The sequence below is a fragment of the Lissotriton vulgaris genome, chromosome 4_1 (assembly GCF_964263255.1).
Source record: "Lissotriton vulgaris chromosome 4_1, aLisVul1.2, whole genome shotgun sequence".
Lineage (NCBI taxonomy): Eukaryota > Metazoa > Chordata > Amphibia > Caudata > Salamandridae > Lissotriton > Lissotriton vulgaris.
In genome coordinates, this window is record NC_141691.1 from 2,044,175,776 (window position 1) to 2,044,198,865 (window position 23,090).

Consider the following 23,090-nt stretch of genomic DNA (forward strand, 5'->3'; position numbering starts at 1 on the left):
GGTAGACTAATTTTGGAGCGTCTCCGGGACTGGGCCTCAGAGAATAAGATCTTAACCGACTTACAGTTTGGTTTCCAGGAGGGATGGGGCACTGTTGAACAGGCCTTCAACCTGACTCTGCTTATGGGTAAATACGCCTGGGACAAAGGCGGTAATCTTTACCTAGTCTATGTGGACTTGAGTTCCGCATTTGACTGTGTAATTCATTCCAAGCTGTGGGCGATCTTGAGTAATCTGGGCATAGATCCTACACTGCTGAATTTCCTCCGAGAGTTATACTCGGATGCAAAAGCTTGTGTGAGATATGGCATTAAAGGGGAGCTCTCTGAATCTTTTGACATTGTAAAAGGCGTTAGGCAGGGGTGCGTCCTTGCTCCATTCCTATTTAACATCTACACAAACGGGCTGGAGCAAGCGATGCTAGTTGACAGCAAAGATCTCCCCTGCATAAACACCCGCCCAATCCCTGCATTACTATATGCAGACGATTCTGTCATTTTAGCAAGGACACCCAACCAACTCCAGATTCAACTAGATGAATACTGCCAATTCATGCTTTCTCTTGGACTTAAAGTTAATAAGTCCAAGACTTTTGTTATGAATATTGGCAAGAAAGCCCAAAAATGTAAATCTCCTTTTATCGGGAAGACCAGGTTAGAAACTGCTAACACCTATCCATATCTAGGGATTCTCATTGATAAACATCTGTCCTGGAAACCTGCCACTTCCAGCAAGAAACTGCAGTTTCAACGCACAACATCGGCGTTGACTTCATTTTCAAGGAAACTGGGCAAGCCCGCCCCTGCTGTAATCTTGAAGATCTACCAAGCTAAATGTATGAGCGTGGCCACCTACGGGGCTGGTGTATGGGGCTATACGCCCGCAAATGAGCTTCAAACCACTGAAAATGATTTTCTGAAATACATATTAGCCCTTCCCCGAAGTGCTTCTACCTACAGCACCCATATGGAGCTCGGCTGGGAGTATCTAACTGACATCATTAGATACCAGCCGATTCTCCTTTGGCATCGCATATGGACCCAGGAGCAATGTCATCTTACTAGGTCACTAATATCTGATTGCCTTACACTGACCTATTGGAAAAAGATTCCCTGGCTGTTATATGTTTTTAAATTTCTGAATGATTTGAATTGCCCTGCATATTTCACTGACCCTGTATCACTATTGGCTATACCAAGAAAAACTTTGAAAAAACTATGTGTCGCCCATTTAAGCGATTTACGTTTGTGCTCAGAACTTGGTAAAAAGTCAAATGTTCATTTAACGATGATTCAATCCTCCTATGGCATTCAACCTTATTTGTCTTTTTTTCTGTCCAATTATGAGAGATATGTTTTAACCAGATTTCGGTTTGATGTATTTTATCGTCTTGTCTCACTGCCTGTGCCCTCTGATTGGTCAAGTGAACTAGCTAGCTGTCCATGTGATGGTCACACTCGCCAGTCAACCCTGCATGTTACCTTTTTCTGCAGTTTTTATGAGACCCCGCGTAAACGCTGGCTGGTCCCACTTCTCCGGCAGTTAGGACTGAGAAGATGCAGACCGGCTCTTTTGGCACTTCAGCACTTAGATACTCCGTATACTGCCAAAACCGTAGCCTGCTACCTCAAAGCCTGTTTGAAAATCCATTCCCAAATACTGGCTACTGCCCCCTAAGACTTCATTTCTGTGCAAATGACTACTATGATAATATATTTCTGTATAGAGTGTCAATGTTTAGTTGAATTTGAACGATCACTCAATGTTTCGAGTTATAGTGCTTCGCTTCCTTCAGTAATTAATGAGCAAATGAATTTTTTTTATAAATTGTTGTAAATATTTGTTTTTAAATGTACTTTTTATGATTGTAAATTCAATCGAAATAAAGTTACTCTTTGACTTGACTTTGCTGAAACTAAATAAAGTTATATTTTATATACACTCACCTGTGTGGTCTCAGTTTGTGGTGGATTGGGGATTACTGTTGTGTTAAGTGTATTTATTATACACATTGCCTTGGGGATAAGCCTGCCTGCTCGCGCCAAGCTACCTAGAGGGAGAGCAGGGGTTATCTACTGTGTGTATTCCTTCACCCTGACTAGAAGCAAGGGTCCCTACTTGGACTAAGGTACTTACCTCTGCCAATTAGAGACCCCCAGATCTAACATTGTTGGACAGCGGTGCAAATTTTTAACTAATAATTGCACTTGACCTGCAGTGATTTCTTGTACATCACTAGTCTAGTTTAGCAGCACAGGTTGCACAGGATTTTTTCTTTTTGGTGAAACCTATTTTTTTTGAAAAAGGTTAGGAAGCATCATGTCTCAGAAAGCTGTGAGCGAAGTAGCGGAAATGGAATTTGAAATTCAGGAGTTGCTCATCTACAGAAAGGAGCAGCTAAAGCAATTCTGCAAGCAGCTTGGATGCCAAGTGAAGGGCAGTTCTAACAAAGAAGACTTTAGGAAAGCTCTAAGGGCCTGGTGGGAAGCCAAACATGTTGTCTCAGAAGAAGCTACTGAAGAGGGAGGCACACAGGAGAATGCTTTTGTATCCGGTGATTTGCCAGTGAATCGGCCAGCGTCTAGGGTTGGCAGCAACCACTCCAGTAGGGTTATTTCTCCAGAGGAGCTGGAGGATAATCAGAGAGCTAGGGCCCATGAGATTGAGCTTTTAAAACTCAAATCCCAAGCAGAAGAGAGGAGACTGCGCCTTGAAAGTGAAAAGAAGGCGGAGGAGAGGAGGAATGCTCTTGCTTTTGAAGAGAAGAAACTCCAATTGGCTCATGAGGTAAGCATGAGGGAGCTGGGCATTAAAGCCCAACAGGTGGGGTCCAGTCCTAATGGTGGCAGCGCACAACCAGTACAGGCGGGTAAAGTATACATACCAGAAGATCGGGTGCAGAATTATCAGAGGGGTGAGGATATTTATGCGTGGTTTAGATCGTATCAACTTGCCCTAAAGATGAATGAAGTGCCTGAGAAGAGTTGGGGGGCAGGCTTGTGGAAGCACTACCTCCGCCAATTAGAGACCCCCAGATCTAACACCTGTAATCTGTGGTTCTTCTCCAGTATTTGGGGTGTCTTTCATAGAGTCACATGCCTGAATCAGAATAGATAGCAGTACACATAACCTAATGCTCATAGACGCTAACAGTATCACAGTATACATGCATAATGATAAAATGCAAAAGACATGGTTATGCGTCTAAGAAAGAGCATAGAGGAGGCGGGAGAACAGAGGCTCACCTAATCGGAAAAGATTGCGAAGAACTGCTCTTCCCACCGAAGCATCTGCATCACTTGCGGAGTCCAGACAGTAGTGCCTCGTGAACGTGTGCCTGCTGGACCACGTTGCGGCTCTGCAGATTTGCAGAAGAGGCACCCCAGGGAACAAGGCAGTGGAAGAGGAGACTGCCCTTGTAAAATGCGATCTTGGTAAGGCCTGTAAGGGTCTTCCTGCTTGTTGATGAGAGTCCGATTGTTGACGAGACCCATCTAGCAATAGTCTGTTTGGACACTGCACAGCCTTGGCGCAGTCTGCCATAGGCCACAAACAACTGATCTGTCTTGCGTAAAGCTGATGTCCTTGAAAGATAAAACTTGAGGCACCTCCTGATGTCCAAAGAGTGCAAAGCTCGCTCAGCCGGTGTTTGTGGATTTGGAAAAAAGGTCTTGAGGATTACCAGTTCATTTAAAAGAAAGTCCGATGGGACCTTGGGCATGTACTTTGGATTGGTACGCAGTACCACCGAATCAGAGGTAAATTGTAAAAAGGGCGGTTTAGATGTGAATGCCTGAATGTCACTTACCCTTCTGGTAGATGTTAAAGCCAATAACAAGGAGACTTTCCAAGTAATAAACTTAAGGTCAACCTCATGTATCGGCTCAAAGGGGTGACTCTTGAGCTGGGCTAGCACCACATTCAAATGCCAAGCAGGAGGCGGTCGTCGAATTGGAGGAAACATACGAAATAGACCCTTGAAAAATTGCTGGATTATTCTTGAAGAAAACAGAGATTTCGATCCGTCCTGACGGAATCGGGAAATGGCTGCCAGAAATATTTTCAGGGTTGAATCTAGCCAGTTGCAGGAAGAAGGGTAATATTTGCTCTGGTCTAGTATGAAAGGGATGTAGATCAACAGTTTGGCACCAGGCACAGAAACGCTTCCACTTGAGTTTGTAGGTATTAATGGTTGATGGTGCTCTGGCGTTAGCCAACACCTCTTGACAATCGTGAGGAATGTCTAAGTGGGGGAATTCATTGTGTTGAGGATCCAAGCTGACAATTTCAGCGAAACTGGGTCCGGATGGTACACCTTGCCCCTCTGAACTGTGAGGTGATTCGGTATTCGAGGCAGTTGTATTGGCTCGCACTCCGAGAGGAAGAGAAGCTCGGTGAACCAATATTGCCGGGGCCACCTTGGAGAAATCAGGATTAGACGACATGGTTGACTCCTCATCTTCCTGATGATCTTGGGAATTAACGGAATTGGCGGAAAAGCTTATGCAAATATTCAACACCAATTCATCGAAAGGGCATCCCCGCACGAGTCTTTTGTGGGGAATCCAGCTTGCAAAGCGTTGGCATTTCCGGTTCTGGGCTGTTGCAAACAAATCCTGGTCGGGATGACCCCACTCTCGAAATATCTGATCCAGGGATGGTTGATGCAGTTCCCATTCGTGATTGCTTCCTGCGGACCTGCTGAGTGAGCCCGCTAGGACATTGGCAACCCCTGGGACATGGACCGCCGACAGATTGATGATGTTGTGATCCAGGGCCCAATTCCAAATCTCCTGCGCCTGATGGGACAACCGGGCCGATCGTGTGCCTCCCTGCTTGTTCAGGTAATGCATGCTGGTTGTGTTGTCCGTTCGTATCAACACCTTAGAGCCCTCCAAGATCGCCTGAAAGGATTTAATGGCGAGAAAAATGGCTCTTAATTCCAGAAGATTTATGTGCCATTTTTTCTGTTGAATGTTCCATTTGCCACTGACTGTCATCCCTTGGAGATGGGCGCCCCAGCCCTCTAGAGAAGCATCCGTGGTCACGATGAATCTGGGTCCTTCTGTCAGGAATGCGCATCCCACCTGCAGGTTGCCATCTTGCCCCCACCACTGGATGGAGTTTCTCATTCGAGGAGTTATGTTGACGACGTCCTCGAATGAGCCTGTTACTTGCACCCACTGACGACTGAGTTCCTCTTGCAAAGGTCTCATTCGCAGGCGACAGTTGGGGGTGAGAGGGATACAGGATGAGATCATCCCGAGGAAAGACTTGAACTTGCGAACAGAAACGCACTTTCTTGTTAGCAGTGATGAGGACATCTTGCAAATCTTCACCTGCCTTTCTTTTGATATGAACACTTGGGCGAGTCTTGTGTCCAGCGTGGCTCCCAAGAACGACTTCCTCTGTGATGGAGTTAGGTGAGACTTTTTGAAATTCACCGAAAAACCCAGGCTCTGGAATAGTGATAGACATCTCTGAACGTGAGTTTTTGCCAAGCCGATGGAACTGGCCTTGATAAGGGGGTCGTCCAAATATGGATAAATTTGAACTCTCTCTAATCTCAGGCGCTAACATTTTTGTGAAAACTCTGGGGGCCAAACGTAGTCCAAAGGGGAGTACTTTGAACTGGAAGTCCCTGCCAGCCACTCTGAACAGTAAGAACGTCCGGTGTCTGGGAAAAATGGGCACATGGAAGTATGCGTCCTGAAGGTCGAATGTTGCCATGTGATCCCCTACTGAGAGAAAACTGGAGGATTTCTTGAAGCGTCAACATTCTAAAAGATAATTTCTTTGGGTACTTGTTGAGGGCACGCAGGTCGAGGATGGGGCGCCATTCCCCCGACGTCTTGCGGATCAGGAAAAATCTTGAATACAATCCTGTTCCCTTTTGATGTTGAGGTACCCTTTCTATTGCTCCTTTCCGAATCATTGAGTGCATTTGGGAAAACCGCTCCTTGAGATGAGCTGGAGGTGGTCCTCTTGGGGGAGAATTTGGAGGGGCTTTGACGAATTCGAGAATGTGACCTCTGGAAACCACGTCCAAGACCCATCTGTCCGTGGTTATCTTGGACCAATTTGAGTAGTATCGGGATATTCTTCCTCCAATTTGTTTCAGGCTGGGACAAAGTGGTGGCAGGATGTGTCTCTCACTTGCTCTTGTTGTTGTCTCTCCCTCGATAAGAGGTTTTTCCTCTTGATTGAGAGTAATTATTTCTCCTTTGGCCATATGTTTGTTGACGGTATGGCTGGTATCTCTGATTTCCCTGGGTGTTATTGTAGGAGCGTTGCTGTGAATAACCTCCTCTGTTCGAGAAATTGCCTCTTCCTCTTGCGCCACGAAAGGAAGACTTTCGAAATTGGAGAGAGCCCAGCGACCGTGCCGTCTCTGTGTCTTTCTTTATGGCTTGTAATGCCTCGTCAACATGTTGGCCAAAAAGGAACTCTCCTTCATAGGCCATGTCCATGATCTTTGTCTGGACTTCTAGACGAAAAGATGTAGCCTTTAACCAGCCTTGCCTCCGGAGAACAGCTGCTCCCGCTAGCTGCCTAAAACCTGTGGCTGCCACGTCCACTGCAGCATCAATTATTTCAGAGGAAACGCTCTCTCCCTCTAGTAGGATCTTTTTTGCTTCAGATCTATCCGGTTCTGCAAGCTTCTCGATGAAAGGCATTATGCCAGACCTCATCTGCCTATCATACCTTCCAAGTATTGCCAGTGAATTTGCGTCTCGGACCGTGGTTGCTGCAATATTTGACTTCTTCTTCCCTATTGAGTTAAGACGTCTACCGTCTTTACCAGGGGGAGCAGAGACCTGTGCAGATGGATTCTTGGCCCTTCTTTGTGTTGCCTGTGTGACTACGGACTCCGGTTTAGCCTGACCAATCAGGCATGCCGGTGACGAACTAGGTGCTCTATATTTTTTATCTACCCTAGGTAGTACTGCGGGTAGAGAATTTGGTGTTTTCATTATCTTCAGACCTTCCTTCCATATAAAGTCAATGATTGGAATAGACCAACTTTGTCTTTGTGGCAAATCCTTAAAATCATATAGGAAGCATTCGTCTTGTTTAGCCTCCATTGTGATGAGGAACCTTTTCGTAGCTCTATCCATAATCTTATGAAAGCTGGCAATGTCCACCGGCGGAGAATCCGCCGTAGGCGGGGCCGCTGGGGAAGGGGTTTGCGCCTGATAGTCGTCCCACTCCGACGATACCGACTTGTCGTCCAATTCACCGTCTTCTCGTTCGTCTTTCGACGAAATTTCACCCCCTGCCACTTGAGAAACTGATTGGCTGCAGTTTGGTCTAACATAATGACTAGGATAGTAATGAGTGTGGGAGCTTTTTCTCCTGTAGCTGGGGGCTACTTTACTTCCTGGTTGGTTATTACCAAGGTTTTTTGGTTATTACAGGCATATTATTGCTTTTTTATATACCGTGGGACTCCCACTCCGACGACGGGGAATGATCGAGGCATGTGAATTTATGAAAGACACCAATACTGGAGAACCACAGATTACAGGTGTTAGATCTGGGGGTCTCTAATTGGCAGAGGTAAGTACCTTAGTCCAAGTAGGGACCCTTGCTTCTAGTCAGGGTTGAAGGAATACACACAGTAGATAACCCCGGGTGAGTTATTCGAATGAATCAGCCCCTCATTCTACCTGGACCACGCCACGCAAGCGCGGCTCACCCACTCCGACGATGGGGAATGATTCAGGCATGTGAATCTATGAAAGACACCCCAAATACTGGAGAATCAGATATCTGCAATAGTGTACTGAGGACTCTCTAGCCATCCAAAGCTTCTCAGGAAACTTGTCTGGTCAAATTGTCACTATAATGTTTAGTGAATGTGCATGCAGTTGTCTAGGTAGCTTCTTTGTATATATATCAGCTAATAGCATTTTCCCAAAAAAGCAATGGTTGCTGTCTTCTAGTGTGTAAAGTGTGACCTGGAGGTAACAGAGCTTTTTTAGAGGTATGGATGCCTTTAACTATCCATTTGGCGATGCGTGTTTTGGATATGAACTGACTGAAGGGTTTGTGTGGTGTGATGGCTTTCAGCACACTAATAGGCTGAGAGATGGTATGGCTACAAGAAAAGCTACCTTTCAGGAATGCTACTGTAGAAGGCAAGAGTGCAAATGCTAAAAAGGTGGTCTGATGATTCTACTGGGAACTATGATAAGTTTACAGATACAAATTCTAAGGGGATGTGTAAAAGAGGGAGGAATGTTCCTGTGTTGTATGTGAGCGGCTATGCTGCTAAATGGAGCCGTACTGAAGTGCAGACAAGTCCTTACTTTTGCAAGGGAAGCAAATAACCGATGATATCCTAGACAACAGGTTTCAGGGGATCCAGATGTTTAAGGACGCAATAATGGACAAATCCCTTACACTCTGCTGCGTAGCAGACTTGTGTGGTAGACTTGCGCGACTCCCCCCAGGATGAGGCATTGGGGACAGTATTAAAAAAGGCATGTGTTCCATCACTGCGAATGCATTCTTTGTGGAAAAAATCATTGAAGATGAGGGACGAGCAGCCCTAAAGTGGGCAGAAGGCTCTAATGATGGGAAATGGATGCAAAATCAGTTTCCAAAGGTGGTTGTTGAGGGGAACCTGAAGGAAGAAGGTCTTTCCCCAATATTCAGAATCAAATTACACAGTCTAGGCTCGAGCAGGAGTGTGGAAAATGCGTCGAAACTCAGTAGTACAAATCAGAACCCGAGGGCGGAAAATGGAATATGCTACTTACCAGTATGCATCTGTTCTTGGCATGTAGGGCTGCTGACATTCATATCTGTGCATAGATCGCCGCCTAGTGTTGGGTCCGGATGATTGCACATTGTTGTCCTGGAAGAGTCTTCGAATTATCACGAGATAGGTGGCTCCTCGGAGATGTCACAGTGCATCTTGAAGAAAAAACACTTGCAAAGGGCGAAGCCTGACAGTAGATGGTGGGAGTATGCTGTGCATGTATACATACAGCAACAAACATATTTTTACCAAGTATTATTTAGTTGGTTCATAAAAAACAGAATCCGGTTGACTCATAATCTGAGCTACCTTAATAATATTCATTATGTACACACTGCAACGGTCAGCAGGCAACCATGTCTTTGATTTCTTTTTAATAAGGTCAACTTATTTAAAATGGGGAAGGGGACCCCCTTCTCTTTTGTGAATTTGTTACCACCTTATCTGAGGAGGCAGTAAAACAAATGTACGTTTTGCGACTACATTCCAGTCGCAAAACATTAATAGACAAGATACAAAATCAGTATTTGGAAGGGATGCCTGCAACGTGCCCCTTCCACATACTAAATCGTTATCCATTCGGAATCTTATTTTAGGCACCAGAAAAACGTTTTCAACTCCAACACACAGGATAGCTACTGAAGCAAATTGTGAATCTAGTCTAGCGCCTGGGAATATTCATCAGGTATGGTATCTGCAGGTAGGAGCATCCATCAGACTCGCATGTTAAAACCTCTTCCTAGTTCATGCTTCATATGTACTAATGATCTAAAACACAAATCTAGCCAAAAGGCAGAGGAACGCTGTACAAGGTAAGGTACAGTAAAGTAAACCCACTCTTTGAAATGTTGCAGACTAGAACTCTATTAGAATCTTCTGTGAGGCTTACCAGCACTTAACTTGTAGAATATCCCAGCAGAATGAACATGTGAATGTAATCGCTTATATGGAACTAGTTATTCATCTGTATTGATTAATTCCCAGGGCGCTCCTGCAGCATAACCTGTGTAAGTTTTTCTTTTGCTTTATGACAATGTCCGTTATGTGGTAACCCAACACAAAGTTACATTCAGTGTAGTCTAGGGTGTACAACTAACTTCCCGCTCTCCACCTGTTCTTAACAGGACCTGTTTGCGGAGGGGCTTTGGGGACGGTAAGGAAGAGAAGGGTTGGTGCTCCGTCAGCACAGGCTCTAGCTCCCCAAGTTTTAGTCAGTCTTTGTTCAACTCTCTCAAATGAGTAATAAGCATAGATCACTAAAAACTTCTTCTCTTGCAAACTATGCATGTATATCACTGCACAATAAGGGGTTTCATTTCAACACATCTTCATGAGGAACAAGAGTTTCATTGACACCTGCAACGTTACGAGGAGCTACTTACCGAGATGTTTAAAAAAAAATAATAAGGCACATAGTGTGTATGAAAACATAAAATTACGAATGGAAAGGGATAAGAGTATGATATTAAAATGCCTGTGCTCTCCTGGAAGAGCACAAGTTAAAAAAAAATATTCAACCCATGTTTTCAAGTTGATCTCTTGGTCAATTAAAACTTTATTATTTCAGTCAGAACTGATAAAAGTTCTATCAATGTAGCCTGCAGATAAATATGAGAGATATCTTTTGCAAAAGTGCTTTTGCATCCCGCTCATGGGCGGGACCTACTCAATATTAATATTTATGACTATCAATTAATATTTATGACTGTCAATGATAGACTGTATTTGATTGCAATCCACACAGATCCAGCCAAAAGTATTCCCAAGTAGTCGGGGAAATCGACGATTGGCTGGCGGGTGATTCTTCTCAGCTATACCCAACGTGGTTTGCTAAACACACGGGGCCTTATTCACCAACTGCATTTTGTAGTATTATTGTAGCACTACGGACATACAACTAAATGCTATCCACAAATCTAGGTTTTCCCTCATGTGTGGAGATCTCCCTTCAAATGGGACAGGTGTACTGATAACTTTGAAAGGAGCTCCACAGGATTTGGAGGCATACCCTGCCAAGCAAAGTGTAACAAAGAACCACAGGTATAATCTAAGAGGGGGTAGGGTGTCTCAGAGATCTGTTTATCCCCTTCCACGCTGATGACGAGCTGGGCTCGTCATGGCGTAGCCTCCTTGCACGCTTATGATGAGCCCAGCTCGTCACGTAACATGCGATTTACAAAATCTCAGCGTGCGAGCGGAATTCCGCTAGCGCGCATGAGGTTAAAGGACCTCAATCTTACAGCTCTAATATGGAAACTAGCTGAAATCGCTACTAGCATGAGCGGAAGCCATTTTCTTTGTGGCAGCCATTTTAGTTAGCCTTGTGCTCGCCATGTGCTTCTCCCCCCTTCACTGTTGCCTGCCCTTGTATTCTGCTTGAGTTATCGGTTACAGTTAACTCCTTCAGCACTAAACCAAACCAATGTATGCTCAGAAAGGCCTGTAGCTGCTAGAATGCATCTGTCTTAGTATATAACTGTCAGGCTATTCCAACTGATGTAAGGGGTTGTGTTACTCCTCCCACTCTGTTGACTAAGTAGTTTCCAGTTGTCCATATTTGTGTAATAGGTATTCAAATGTATACTTGTACCGCCTCTTTTTGAGTATTCATGCTTACTCAGCTATACACTGGCCATAAAAGGCCCATGGTTTCAGTACTCCTTAGACTACCTCATACAGTGGCCTGAGGGTACTGTATTGACTTAGTCTCCTCATGTGAGGTTAATAAATGTATTCTCTCAATGGCGACCGGAGCAGACCTGTAGGCTCCCGGCTCCACCAGCCTTTCTCCGCCGCACCGATATCCTGGCTTATCTCCTGTTAACCTTTGGCAGCGGATTGTGTGTGGCGCGGCGCTGATTTCAGCGGTGCTTTCCCGGACTCTCGACCTGCCCGGCGGCCGGAGATAGCTGCGGAACTGGTTGCAGCCCCGGACCCCGCCTGCACAGTCGCTCTCTGCCGTGCCCCGGAGGACTACTGGCGGCCAGACTACTCGTTCGGCGCTGAAGACCCGAGCACCGGTACAGATCTCCTGAGGCGCTATCCGTGCTGCGCTGCCTGTAAAGACTCCTAGCAGGCGGTGGGATGTGAGCGCTTGCTGTGCTGCGGCGCCCTTCCGGAACGGATCCTTTGTTTGGGGCTGACGATATGCGAAGAGGGTCGCTCGGCCATATTTGCTCAGCGAAGGCTGCCTGACTCCATGCCTCACTACACTGGTCTGCTGCAGGGCAACTCTCCGCGACGTGTGCCTTTTTGACACTGCAATTGGTGCTATTGAAGCCTTGGCTGGACGCTCGCTTGTGCTACACTCGTCCTGGTGATTGCCCCGGATTTTCGCCGTTATGGCTTTGTTTGGTGCTTCGTGTTGTGGGGGAGAGCGCCCGTCCCTACCAGTGGTTTGTGCTGCCCCGCCTGTGTTGGAGTCCGATTCTCAAGCACCATCTCTGGGAAGTGAGAGGCAGGGGCTACAGCCACCACTTTCTCTCGGAACTATCCTGACTGCCCTGTGCGACTTCCGAGCTGATATGCACTATGGCTACCACGTACTGGGAGGAAAACTGGACGACATGGCGTCTGCGCTGCGGCAGGGATGCAACGTTTTGACCCAGCAAGGCCCTCATTCGCCTCCACCTGCGTTTCATGGGGATACAGTGCTTCCTTCTGCCCGCTGGACAGATGTGCCCGCTTCCGATTCTATTGGCCCCCGAGACCGCCCGCCTGACAACCCTGCCTGGGATACTTTGTTTCCCCTTTCACTGGAGAGTGCTACATTGTTGGAATTATCGCGAGTGCCTTGGGACCTGTCCATGACATTACTGGCCCTGCTGACGGCTCCTGTGTTGTGTCCTCAGACTTTGTCATCGAAGAACTCGTACTCTCCGAGTGTCCCTGATGAACTCCCTACTACGGTCGATGGTTTTTATGGTGACTCTCGACGGCCATTTTGTGTTCCTAAGTCACCCTCATTCTCTCTGTGGCCATATTGTCTCTTTGTTTCGCGGTGGGCGGGCCTCTCTCGGGGAGCGTATTTGGGGATGTATCCACGATCGGGCCAGGGCTAGGCTGCTTCCTTTATTATCGGCTTCTGGGCTGGTTGAGCCGGGTTTGGGACTGTTTTTTGCGTCCAGTTTACTCAAACGCTGCAAATTGACATTTCACTCCTGTATCTGCTTCATTGCTTGCTGGTTAATTTGAGGTTGGGGTGGAAGATGTATTTGTGGCTGGAAGAGACCGGGATTGCCTAGAATTGATCCTCCTCCTGTCTTGTTTGTTTTTGAGAGTCGATGATTAGGGTGTCCTTTTCTCCCTCTCTATATCTGGATGTTATACCTTTTTCTTTTTCTTCTTCCTTTCTTTTCTTTCTCGCTATATTTCGGGTTTATTGGGCGACAGACACACTGCTGGGGGGGGGGGGGGGGGGGGGGGGGGGCAGGCCGTAGCCTCTGAATGCGTGTAGGGTGGGGGGTTAGAAGTTAGTTACTAGTTATAGTTTCTATGGTGCCTTATTTTATTCTTATTGTTGATTTTCTCCTTTTTGTCTGGGTCCATGTCTAGGTTACTAGGGGATAGGTGGCGGCGGAAATGGGTGGGACGTTAGGATTGTTATTTTGCTGGTATACAACTTGCTGCCATACTGCCTGGGTGGGACTTGATGGTTGGGTTGATTTCCTGCGTAGTGAATTGCAGCTAACGTCACGCTCCTCCCACATGGATTCTTCTTCTCTGTTTCTTCTTCTTTTATGAAGTACGATTTGAATTTAATAGTCGCATAAAAAACCTTAAAATTAACCTTCACTGATTCTGGGACACGGTATTACAGCAATTATTGTGTAACTCTTCAATGCTTGTCTAGGATGATGGGGTATTACTGTGTCGCCGTATTGCTTGCACTGGTGCTCCATATGTTTTGTGGCCGGCCAGATGGTTGTGGGCCCGTATTTGTCCTTCTTTATGCACAATAAAGGTTTTCAAAAATTAAAAAAAATAAAATAAAATAAATGTATTCTCTTTAATATTACAGCTTCTGTGGCAATCTCTTCTTTGTTGGTTTAAGGACCAGTGCATCAGTAAGCCCCTAAAAAGGCTTTTTGTTCCACACTAATATAGTACATCTGGTTTATCTACTGCAGGGGTTTCAAACCTTTTTCGTAATAAGATCAACTAATGTTCAATGAGAATCGCACTCAGTCACTAACATTAGTGTGGTAATAGGGACCACTTCAGACAAGATTACGTAAGAGACTGCAAGATTACCAGATGTGAGTAGCTCAGTACATCAAGCGGGGTTGCCAGCAATAGGTTGAAAATGGTTTTACAATTTGGCATCTCTCTACACAGTTGAAAAATAACATCCATAGCTGGCACCACAATTACAATTTTTGTTATAAGCCTCCCCAACGCCTCATAATTTATCCCACAAATATCAACTTTCAATATATTTAAAAAAAATCCAGGCATCTGTCTTAAACATTAGCTAAGCTTAAGAGTTTTGAAAATACACACATTTTTGTCTGAGATACATGCTTTTCAATTCTGGGATACATATATTACTTCAACTAAAATCCTTTACTTGAGTAGTCTGGGCTGCACACAGGAGAGCTACTCACAGGTAGCTGGAGAGGTAGCAGTACCTGACAAGCTGTTCGTTGGAGAAGACTAATCTACAGACGTTTGATAACAGGCATGTGATTTGGAGAATAAAGCAAGTATGCTTTATACAAATATGACTCATTACCTGGAATTATGTTTTCATTTTTTTTCACAGGTGCCAGCACTGAGTTCAACTGCCTATCAAGCGAGTCAAACAGTTTTTCAATGACATCCTCAAAACTTGCCCGAATGTAATCCTGAAACAAATCAAGAGACAATACATGCTTGAGGGACATTTTTTGTAATTCCTACTCCATCACACACACAAACACACAAATTCACAATAGATTGTTCTTTTAGTTGATGCTCTAACATAGTTCTTAATAGCATGGAAGTTGGTTTTGATATAGTAATTTTCCTTTAATTCCTTTCTGATTTCAGACACATTTTTTTTTATTCCTCCTGGACCATGGTTCCACCAGCAGATAGATGGAGCTAATGTTGGGTCCCGACTACTAGTGGGCAGCAACCACAGCTGGGTTTCACTTAGAACACTACGCCCAAAAAAACAAAAACAAAGTGTGAATCCTTCTTCCAATATCACACAGGCATAACTACTAAATGTGCTTTCTGGTGGACTGGTCCCAGATTTATGGAGCAGCCATTCTGAAGACTGGAAATCAGAAGTCATCCATAAAGCATCCCCATCCCCACCTGAGACGGATAATTCAGTTCTATATTCAATTAGCGTGAAGTGAGACTTGTGGCAGGGGCAGACAGTGCAAAGATGAAACTAAGGCTGATAACATTCAGTAAGTGGATACTGGCATGGACATAATTAGAGCTACAATTTGACATTGTTATTTTGAGAGCACTTACAAACTGTTAAAATGAGATGAGAAAACATCAACTGAGATATGGGCACTTCTAATGCTATTAGATTGCTTCAGTGTTTCGCAACCTTGCAGTGCTCCCAAGAAGAGTTAACAGAGATAATACATTTAGTAATGTGATAATGGGCAACTACCAGATTGGTTACTTTAAAATTGTGCTCTCAAATATGCACCTTGAGCAATCAGTAATTAGTACAAGAAGTGGCAACATCACATTGTTAGTGCTACAGGTGAGGGAATGAAATATCTTTGAGCCTGGTGTATTGTGTTTCGCGATAATTCACCCACAACATCCTGTAAACAAGTGGACTTGCAAACCTCAAACATTAATTTGCCTTTTTGGAGCTAACTATCCTGAAATTTACGCTTAATACGGTTCCAGAATGCATGAGACTCTGGTACAAACAACTGACAGCTATTGGTGATCTAAAGATAAATCACTGCAACACAATCGCAGAGGTTACTGCACACACAATAGTTACGAGGTAACAATACAACACTCTTCCATTCTGAACTCGTGGGCACTCAGCAGCGCCCACTGCATGACCAGAAACTGCTTCTAGAGCGGACAGGTTGGACCAGAGTCCCCTGCACGTGTCAGATCCCCAGCCTTGTGCAGATGAGTCCCTTCGCCAGGTCACTTTTTTGCTTTAACACAGTAGATGGAACTTGTCTCTTGTGTTGTGATCGGTTCCTCTCTGGCAGAGAGAGATTTTCCCCGATAGTCTTGTCATCTTTTTTGCTGTTTTTGGTAAACTCTCTATCTTCCCTAATCTCAGGCAGTTTATGCATCTCGCGACAGGTTTATAATCACGAGCCGCACACCCGCACTCTGTGGGCTGTCATCAGGACCCTTCCAGACCCAAACCACTTAGCTAAAGGTGGTTCTCTTGCACTAGGGTCTTTTAGAACTTTACATTCTATAGGAGTATTCTTTCACACCAAGCTGGCAAGTCTCAGGCCAATAAGTGCAGTGTTAGACCTGGCACCTTGGCGTGAGTCTCCCTTCCACTTTTTGCTGATGTGCCTCAGATGTTTTTGCTGGTGTTCGATGCTCAGGGCACTACGCATGGCCAACCCGTGCCGCAGTGCAAGTGCTCCCTATATAAAGTGTATACGTAAATAATTTCCATGATTGGCTTATTTGGTTTACGGTCAGTCCCCAGTAACGTGCACCAGGAGTGCTAGGGCTTGTAGATACAAATGCCGCTAGTGTGCCTGCAGCGCTGGTTGCGCCACACACTGAAGCGGCCTCGTAAAAGATGTCTCGGGTCCGCCATTGCAGACCCTGTGTACAGTCTGGTACTGTCACACTGACTGTGCAAGTGCCCACACTTGCCAGTCCCTAAACCTTCCCTAACCTTCATATCAGTCACCCCAATGGTAGGCCGAAGGGCAGGGTGCATTGTAAGCGTAAGGTAGGACAAGCCCTGATGTGTGTGGCATGTCCTAGAAGTGAATTACCGCCCGTTTTCGTTCTTCACTATTGAAGGGCTGCCGGTTCTCTTAGGCCAAGGTGAGCGGCTGGAACTATTACACGCTAAAGTCCAGGCCGGCTCAGGGGACACGGTGGCATGTCGAGTTTGGTATGCATGAACTCAGAATAATAAAATACTTCCTTTCGCAAGGTTTATTTTAATATCCTGTGTTTGCAACTGCTACTTTTAGAAAGTTAGCATTTGCTCACCTGACTATTTCAGCCCGCCTCTGCCAGGATGTGTATCTGCTGTCTGTGTTTGTGTGAGTGACAGGGCTGGGGAATTCCCGGGGACAGTCGGGGTGACCAGGTGGTGAATAGAGTGCTTACACCAGGATGGGTGGGCGGAGTAGTCCTTGACTCTGAATAGGGTTGTGCTCCACCACCACAATGCTGGCTCCACCTCCTGCGGAGCGTCTGATGTCCCTGCCCTGCACCCTGAAAGAAGACGGCAGCGTCCTGTCAACAGAGTACTCCAAAACCGGGTTGAACCAGGCTCAGGCCCCCTGGCCTGCCAAGACAAAAGAAACTGAGTATAAAGGTAGGAGCCCGGCTCCTAAGAAATTAGATCCAGTTTTGGCCACGACTAACCTCTGCCCGACTAGAAGGACCAAGAGAAGCTGAGGAGAAGGAATCCTGCAGTGGTGCCTTGCTGAGGACGGAGAGGAAAAGACCAGAAAGGACTTTGAAGACTTGTGCCTGAAACTATCTCCAAGGGCTTGATCACAAGCTTGCCCCCTGAACGGAACCCCAAGGCCATTGGGTTCTATTCTGCCTGTGCCCGTTTGCTGTTGGGCCTTTAGTTCTTATTCCCTCGTCAGAGTTGTGACTCGGGTGCCTTCGCCCTCCAAGGTCGTGACAGCTCGGAGCCTGGTCACCCCGTCGCCGAGAGCCCCGCTCAAGTTTGAGTCGCTCTCCGCTTCAGTGCCGGGCCGCCCGCTCTCCTGTCACCTCGCCTGCTACTGAGCACGCTGTGCGCCTCATCTTCTCTTGCCGGAATCGGCACGGAGCGCATCTGATAGCCTCGGACGGTCTGTACGTCGTAACGTAGTTGACTGTCTCGCTTTGCCCTCCTGCATACCAAGGCCGTGCCACACCTCAAGAAGGCCTTCTGCACCGTGGTACCGAAGGCCCGGTGCTGCACCCGTCTGCCCGAGAACGCGACGCCCCACACAGATCCACAGGTACGAACTGGTGTGCTAAGAAGTAGTACGCCCCGCAGGCCTGAGAGGCGCCTCGCCCCGTGAGCTGCATCAGATCCCGGATCGCCACAACCCTCCACACCGTCTCGCACCTCGAGGGGGCTCCGAGCTGGATAGATCCTTTGGAGAACCGTTGGCCTTGTCCAGGGTCCGCCCTCACCAGTAGCCGCGCCTGAAACGCCTCGGACACTCATCGTAAGGTACATTGGAACTCTATCCCGAGTTCGCATCGGATCCAGGGTCCGCAACGTTTGTTTTTCCTGTCTTCGTACCTTGCTAACCAAGAACACTTAAGAACAATTGCCTATTTCCATCTGGTGGCCTTAATTCGCTAAACGTTATATGGTCTAGTGATAATATCGGAATCTATCTCTCTGGATCTTTTACTTAGGATCAAATCAGGCTCTCCGCTTGAACCCTGTCCGGCGAGTTTTCTAGCCAGGAATGCTAAGATTCTAAATTCCTTAATTCACCCTGTCTTGAACCTATCCTTGTCTAGCGGCATTGTCCCGCCAGCCTGGAAGAAGGCAATGGTTGTTCCCCTTCTAAAAAAACCAGGCCTTGATCCAGAGATACATGGTAACTATAGGCCCATATCTCTCCTGCCCAGTTTAGCTAAGATCGTCGAGAAGCACGTTCACTCTGTGCTTTCTTCCTTCCTTGAAGACCAGGGGTTACTCCACTCTACCCAATCTGGCTTCCGCTCCAATTTGAGCACTGAGACCGCTCTATTGGAAGTGAATGAAGCCATTAAGGAAGTTCTCAACACAGGTGGAAGAGCAATGCTGGTGATGTTGGATTTGTCGGCGGCCTTCGACACCGTCCCTTATGAGGCCCTCTTGAGACGACTTCACGAGATTGGTCTCAGAGGGATGGTGTTGAGCTGGCTGAGATCTTACCTAGCGGGTCGTCGACAAGTGGTCTGGGCCCCTCCGTACTCCGCCGAGGTGCCGCCTATGGATGTAGGAGTCCCACAAGGGTCGTGCTGAGCCCGACCCTTTTTAACATCTTCATGACTCCATTGGCGGTACTGGCGGAGTCTATGGGTGCCCAGATCATATCATACGCTGACGACACCCAGCTTCTCTTCACCTGTAAGAAGGGCATGGAGTTCGACGGGGAGAGCATCCGTGGTTGCCTTGGGGCTGTCTTTGACTGGTTTCAGCGAAGCAGCCTCAAGTGCAACCCTGATAAATCTGAGGTGCTCTTCTTTGGCTGTCAGGCAGACCCGCCTTGGCAGGAATGGTGGCCGGTGTGCATGTCACCCCCTTCCTCGTCCTCCGTGGTTGCTAAAAACCTTGGGATCAAAATCGATAATACCCTTTCGTTGAAAACACAGATCACAGGTCTCACCAGTACCTGTTTTGGTCTGTTAAAAATGCTGCGTAAATTTCTCCCTCTGCTTCCTTTAGTCCACAGGAAGTTGACAGTACAGGCTCTGATTTGTTCCAGGCTTGATTATTCAAATGTCCTCTACCTGGGTTTGCCGGATTACCTCCTGCATAAACTTCAGGTAGTACAAAACTCTGCGGCAAGGGCTATCTTTGGCCTACCTCGGCAAGCTAGGTCATCAGAGTTGCTTTCCTCCCTTCACTGGCTTCCTGTAAAGAAGCGGATTACATTCAAAGCTCTCACACTGGTCCATAAGGCACTCCATTTGGTAGGGGCCTCGTACATTCAGAAACGGCTCTCTCTCTACAAATCCACCAGATCTCTCCGATCTGAATGTCTTGGCTTGGCAACGGTTCCTCCCATTAAGAAAGTCAGGATAGGTGGACGTTCCTTTAAACATCTCGCCCCCAAACTATGGAACTCCCTTCGCGTTGATCTTCGCCGTACCTCCAATCTGCTTGCCTTTAGAAAGGCCTTGAAAACTTGGCTCTACAATCAGTAATTTGTTATGTTTCTGTTTTTTCATCTCCTTTTTCAGCTATGGGTCAGAAAGCGCCGGGACACTCCTTGGAGTAGCCGTGCGCTATATAAGTCACCCATTAACATTAACATTAACATAATTCTGCATATATTTTTACATAAAGTCTACGTATTTTTGATATAATCCTACAACTGGTGTCCGTTTGTGGTGGCGATTCAGAAAAGGGGGTGGTGATGAACAGAGTGTGTGAAATTAAGCAGACCACTCTTACCCAGTCCAAAGATCAGGGCTTGATCCATCACCGTTATTTATCTCACTGCACCATCCCAGCTCAGAACCTGGCTATATGCAAATCAGTCTGTCCCTGGCCCAGTGCATCATGGGAACAGGGCAGACTAAACTACCAAGCCAATTCTTCACCAGAAAGGAGACAAGCTACCGGGGACCGGTTTCTGGCATTTCAGCCGTCTTCAGCCCGGCTTGCTTGAATCCTGATGGTGCAGTGAGAAAGGGACTCATGTCTGAGTATACCCTGCCACACCTATAGTGGCCAAAAACGATTCAGAAAAGGGGGTGGTGATGAACAGAGTGTCTGAATTAAGCAGACCACTCTTACCCAGTCCAAAGATCAGGGCTTGATCCATCACCGTTATTTATCTCACTGCACCATCCCAGCTCAGAACCTGGCTATATGCAAATCAGTCTGTCCCTGGCCCAGTGCATCATGGGAACAGGGCAGACTAAACTACCAAGCCAATTCTTCACCAGAAAGGAGACAAGCTACCGGGGACCGGTTTCTGGCATTTCAGCCGTCTTCAGCCCGGCTTGCTTGAATCCCGATGGTGCAGTGAGAAAGGGACTCATGTCTGAGTATACCCTGCCACACCTATAGTGGCCAAAAACGATTCAGAAAAGGGGGTGGTGATGAACAGAGTGTCTGAATTAAGCAGACCACTCTTACCCAGTCCAAAGATCAGGGCTTGATCCATCACCGTTATTTATCTCACTGCACCATCCCAGCTCAGAACCTGGCTATATGCAAATCAGTCTGTCCCTGGCCCAGTGCATCATGGGAACAGGGCAGACTAAACTACCAAGCCAATTCTTCACCAGAAAGGAGACAAGCTACCGGGGACCGGTTTCTGGCATTTCAGCCGTCTTCAGCCCGGCTTGCTTGAATCCTGATGGTGCAGTGAGAAAGGGACTCATGTCTGAGTATACCCTGCCACACCTATAGTGGCCAAAAACGATTCAGAAAAGGGGGTGGTGATGAACAGAGTGTCTGAATTATGCAGACCACTCTTACCCAGTCCAAAGATCAGGGCTTGATCCATCACCGTTATTTATCTCACTGCACCATCCCAGCTCAGAACCTGGCTATATGCAAATCAGTCTGTCCCTGGCCCAGTGCATCATGGGAACAGGGCAGACTAAACTACCAAGCCAATTCTTCACCAGAAAGGAGACAAGCTACCGGGGACCGGTTTCTGGCATTTCAGCCGTCTTCAGCCCGGCTTGCTTTAATCCTGATGGTGCAGTGAGAAAGGGACTCATGTCTGAGTATACCCTGCCACACCTATAGTGGCCAAAAACGATTCAGAAAAGGGGGTGGTGATGAAGAGAGTGTCTGAATTAAGCAGACCACTCTTACCCAGTCCAAAGATCAGGGCTTGATCCATCACCGCTATTTATCTCACTGCACCATCCCAGCTCAGAACCTGGCTATATGCAAATCAGTCTGTCCCTGGCCCAGTGCATCATGGGAACAGGGCAGACTAAACTACCAAGCCAATTCTTCACCAGAAAGGAGACAAGCTACCGGGGACCGGTTTCTGGCATTTCAGCCGTCTTCAGCCCGGCTTGCTTGAATCCTGATGGTGCAGTGAGAAAGGGACTCATGTCTGAGTATACCCTGCCACACCTTTAGTGGCCAAAAACGATTCAGAAAAGGGGGTGGTGAGTAACAGAGTGTCTGAATTAAGCAGACCACTCTTACCCAGTCCAAAGATCAGGGCTTGATCCATCACCGTTATTTATCTCACTGCACCATCCCAGCTCAGAACCTGGCTATATGCAAATCAGTCTGTCCCTGGCCCAGTGCATCATGGGAACAGGGCAGACTAAACTACCAAGCCAATTCTTCACCAGAAAGGAGACAAGCTACCGGGGACCGGTTTCTGGCATTTCAGCCGTCTTCAGCCCGGCTTGCTTGAATCCTGATGGTGCAGTGAGAAAGGGACTCATGTCTGAGTATACCCTGCCACACCTATAGTGGCCAAAAACGATTCAGAAAAGGGGGTGGTGATGAACAGAGTGTCTGAATTAAGCAGACCACTCTTACCCAGTCCAAAGATCAGGGCTTGATCCATCACCGTTATTTATCTCACTGCACCATCCCAGCTCAGAACCTGGCTATATGCAAATCAGTCTGTCCCTGGCCCAGTGCATCATGGGAACAGGGCAGACTAAACTACCAAGCCAATTCTTCACCAGAAAGGAGACAAGCTACCGGGGACCGGTTTCTGGCATTTCAGCCGTCTTCAGCCCGGCTTGCTTGAATCCTGATGGTGCAGTGAGAAAGGGACTCATGTCTGAGTATACCCTGCCACACCTATAGTGGCCAAAAATGATTCAGAAAAGGGGGTGGTGATGAACAGAGTGTCTGAATTAAGCAGACCACTCTTACCCAGTCCAAAGATCAGGGCTTGATCCATCACCGTTATTTATCTCACTGCACCATCCCAGCTCAGAACCTGGCTATATGCAAATCAGTCTGTCCCTGGCCCAGTGCATCATGGGAACAGGGCAGACTAAACTACCAAGCCAATTCTTCACCAGAAAGGAGACAAGCTACCGGGGACCGGTTTCTGGCATTTCAGCCGTCTTCGGCCCGGCTTGCTTGAATCCTGATGGTGCAGTGAGAAAGGGACTCATGTCTGAGTATACCCTGCCACACCTATAGTGGCCAAAAACGATTCAGAAAAGGGGGTGGTGATGAACAGAGTGTCTGAATTAAGCAGACCACTCTTACCCAGTCCAAAGATCAGGGCTTGATCCATCACCGTTATTTATCTCACTGCACCATCCCAGCTCAGAACCTGGCTATATGCAAATAAGTCTGTCCCTGGCCCAGTGCATCGTGGGAACAGGGCAGACTAAACTACCAAGCCAATTCTTCACCAGAAAGGAGACAAGCTACCGGGGACCGGTTTCTGGCATTTCAGCCGTCTTCAGCCCGGCTTGCTTGAATCCTGATGGTGCAGTGAGAAAGGGACTCATGTCTGAGTAT

At 46.9% G+C, this 23,090-nt stretch overlaps 1 protein-coding gene across 1 annotated transcript in view; it reads right to left on the minus strand.

Annotated features, from left to right (window-relative positions):
* Nucleotides 1-23,090, minus strand: part of NUGGC (nuclear GTPase, germinal center associated) — a 1,233,257-nt gene that overhangs the window by 210,961 nt on the left and 999,206 nt on the right. Inside the window, exon 22 of the mRNA XM_086966431.1 lies at nt 14,502-14,613. Coding sequence (XP_086822557.1) covers nt 14,502-14,613 — 112 coding nt within the window. The remainder of the gene's footprint in view (nt 1-14,501; nt 14,614-23,090) is intronic.